Genomic DNA, 2,728 nt, shown 5'->3' with positions numbered 1-2,728 from the left:
TGCAGGTGAGAGACCCTAGTGGCTGTTAATCCCACGTAGGTGGTCTAAAAGAAAATTTGTTTCACGTTTGTTTTATTTTTACCAAGCCTGTCTCTTCTTTCCACAAATGTCATGAAACAAGAGAGGAACAATTAAAATATTCAGTAACGTATGCAAACCAAACCTTAAAACGGATTTCCATGAACTATTAGTGCAAACACCCCAAGGTTCAGGTCTGGTATTCATTGTGGGAGTGGGAACAGAAGTCAAACCCAACATGCAGAATTTATCCACGCAGTTGCAAGGTTTTTTTCCCATGCAACTGGAAGCATCTGCACCTTTTAAAGATAGTTCTGGTAAAGATCTCACTATCTGTTTACATTTACTTTTCCCAGAAAAAACAAATTCCTTCATTTGCAAAAGGAATTATGCAAGCCAAATGGTGCTGTTCTGCTGCATCTCCACTCCTCTTCGGATGGTTTAAGTCAGTCTGTGCCCGAGGCATGTCCATATCCAGTAAAAACATCACACCTGGTCATATTGGGATTTACAGTCTAGCCTTTTAATCTCTGAATATCAAGGGCTGCTCTGTTCCCTTCCTTTTCCTGTATGTCAAGGGTGACCATTATCTTCACAGCTATTTTGAAGTAAGGCAAACTTATCTGCTAAGTTCAAACCATTATTAAAATACACTCATCTAATGGGGACTTGAGGTTTGAAGCATAGATGCCATTAGATGGTGCTGTAGCTGCATTCATAAACTCTGCAGTATCTCAGTTTGTTTTCTGGCCTGTGGTGTTAGGAATTTCTTTATAAAAAAAAAAAACAAAAAACCCAAACAAAAAACAAAAATCCCCAATCTTAAGGCTTTAACCAAGACATCCTGCCCACATTGAGCCAGTCAGGATTTAAACTTTAACCTGAACCATGGCCCAGGAAATCCTTCAACATAAATAACCTTGGAAACTGCCATGACCGTTTTTTGGAACGGGTTCCCTCTATAAATCTCTTACTGTGTTGTGCAATGTTGAGGTTTGAAGTTGTTTCTCTGATTAATTGTGGCAAAAAATAAACTCGCGGGATCGCTCCAAGCTCTGACACATTTCAGCCCAGATTAGAGCATGTTAGGAAAGGCCTTGAAGTCCTCTAAACAGCCCTGGCTAGCATTTTGAGATGTAGGTTCTGCTTGTTTGAGAGGCTTTTGGGATCTAGGTTGGCTGCGAACAAACTGCCTTTGATTAATGGCTTAATGCCCCCCTTTCTGCACTGTGAGGCTAGGAAAAGCAAGACGAATCATTTCGCTCTTCACAAAAATCATAGGGTTGGGAGCAACCTCAGAAGCGCATCTAGTCTGACCCCCACCAGGTACCCCTCAGAGCAGGACCATCCCCAACTACATCATCTCTTGTTATGGAGGGGGAGGGGGGGGAAGGTGGACAAAAGAAAAAATAAAGTCTTATAGAATAGTGTTTATTTTTGTTTGGCAGTTACCCAGGGAGGACAGCCCATACATTCTCCACAGCTTTCATCAGACCGAATGCAAGAGACCAAATAAAAAAAAAGGAGGGGGGGGAAATAAGGAGTTTCACACACGCACCAGGTTTGACATTCACACGGGGGGGAATACAATGCTTTTAAAATGCCCTTATGCAATATATATATATATATATTTATTTATTTATTTATTTAGATATATTTATATTTATGTCATCGTATAAAAATAATTTTTTTTTTAAAGAAGATAAAAAAAAAACAAAAACCCAAGGGACTGGAGACACAGACACAGTCACCTCTTAAATACCGACGTTTCTCTCCTCCACACCCCGCGCACGCAGACTTGCACACACACACACGCACGCACACACCCGCGGACAGTAACCAGCCGACCACGTCCCATTGCACGTTTCCTCTCGCGACATTCAAGTATGTGGCGGCCCCGCGGGGCCGCGCTCAGGTCCCAGTGTCCTGCCGGGCGCGGGCGGGAGAGTGCGGCCCGCCCCGGCGGCGGCGGCGGCGGCTCGTGCCTATGTCCTGGGCCCGGGGGCTGGCGGGCGGGGCAGCGAGCGCCGGCGGCGGCGGCCGTAGCCCTGCGGGCTGATCTTGCTGGCGGGCGCCGCGCCGTCCTTCTCCTTGTCGGTGAGCTGGTAGATCTGGTGCGCCAGCTGCTGCACCGTGCACGTCCCGAAGCGGCAGCCCATGCGCATGGCTTGGAAGTGCGGGAAGCTGCCGAGGTTGTGGCGGTAGCGCTTCACGCGGATGTGGGCGGCCTCCCGGCTGCTGCTGCAAGGGCGAGGGGGCGCGGTGAGAGCGGGCCGGGGGCGCCCCGAGCCCGCCCCCCTGCACCGGCTCCCGCGGCACGCGCCTGCGGCTTCCCCGCTCCCTCCCCCGCCGCGCCCGGGGCCTCACCTGAGATGCCACAGCCCGGCCTCCTCCTTCACGTCCTCGGGCCGCACCAAGGGCTGCACGGCGGCCGGACCGGCCGGGGCGGGGGCAGCCGGCACGTCCCGCTTGGCCCGCGACAGCGCCCAGCGAGCCCACCTGAGAGGAAGCAGCGCACGGCCGTCAGCCCCGCATCGCAGCCCGCATCCCCCCAGCACAGCCCTGATCCCATTCCTCCCCGCCCAGCCTGGACCCCCCCAGCCCGGGGCCCCTCCAGCCCAGCCTGGCCCTAATTCCCTTCCACCACCCCCACAACCTAATCTGGATCCCCTCAGCCTCCCAGATCCCCCTAGTCAAGCCCGGCCCCCAT

The 2,728-nt window shown here is 51.8% G+C and overlaps 1 protein-coding gene across 2 annotated transcripts in view; it reads right to left on the bottom strand.

Moving 5' to 3' along the window:
- Positions 1-1,433: 1,433 nt before the first annotated feature.
- ADM (adrenomedullin) overlaps positions 1,434-2,728 on the bottom strand; it is a 2,446-nt gene continuing 1,151 nt past the window's right edge. The window contains exons 3-4 of one of the 2 annotated variants that reach the window (XM_019552333.1): positions 2,386-2,517; positions 1,434-2,259 (exon numbers count right to left, since the gene is read on the bottom strand). In XM_019552333.1, the coding sequence (XP_019407878.1) occupies positions 2,004-2,259; positions 2,386-2,517 (388 nt within the window). In that variant the 3' untranslated portion in view covers positions 1,434-2,003. Of the gene's footprint in view, positions 2,266-2,385; positions 2,518-2,728 lie in introns of both variants that reach the window. The other variant, XM_019552332.1, reaches the window with a different exon arrangement.

The sequence above is a fragment of the Crocodylus porosus genome, unplaced genomic scaffold (genome assembly GCF_001723895.1).
Source record: "Crocodylus porosus isolate Cpor-Errol unplaced genomic scaffold, CroPor_comp1, whole genome shotgun sequence".
In the NCBI taxonomy this organism is placed as follows: domain Eukaryota; kingdom Metazoa; phylum Chordata; order Crocodylia; family Crocodylidae; genus Crocodylus; species Crocodylus porosus.
The sequence above is the reverse complement of the archived record's forward strand: the minus strand, read 5'-3'. Positions and strand labels throughout refer to the sequence as shown.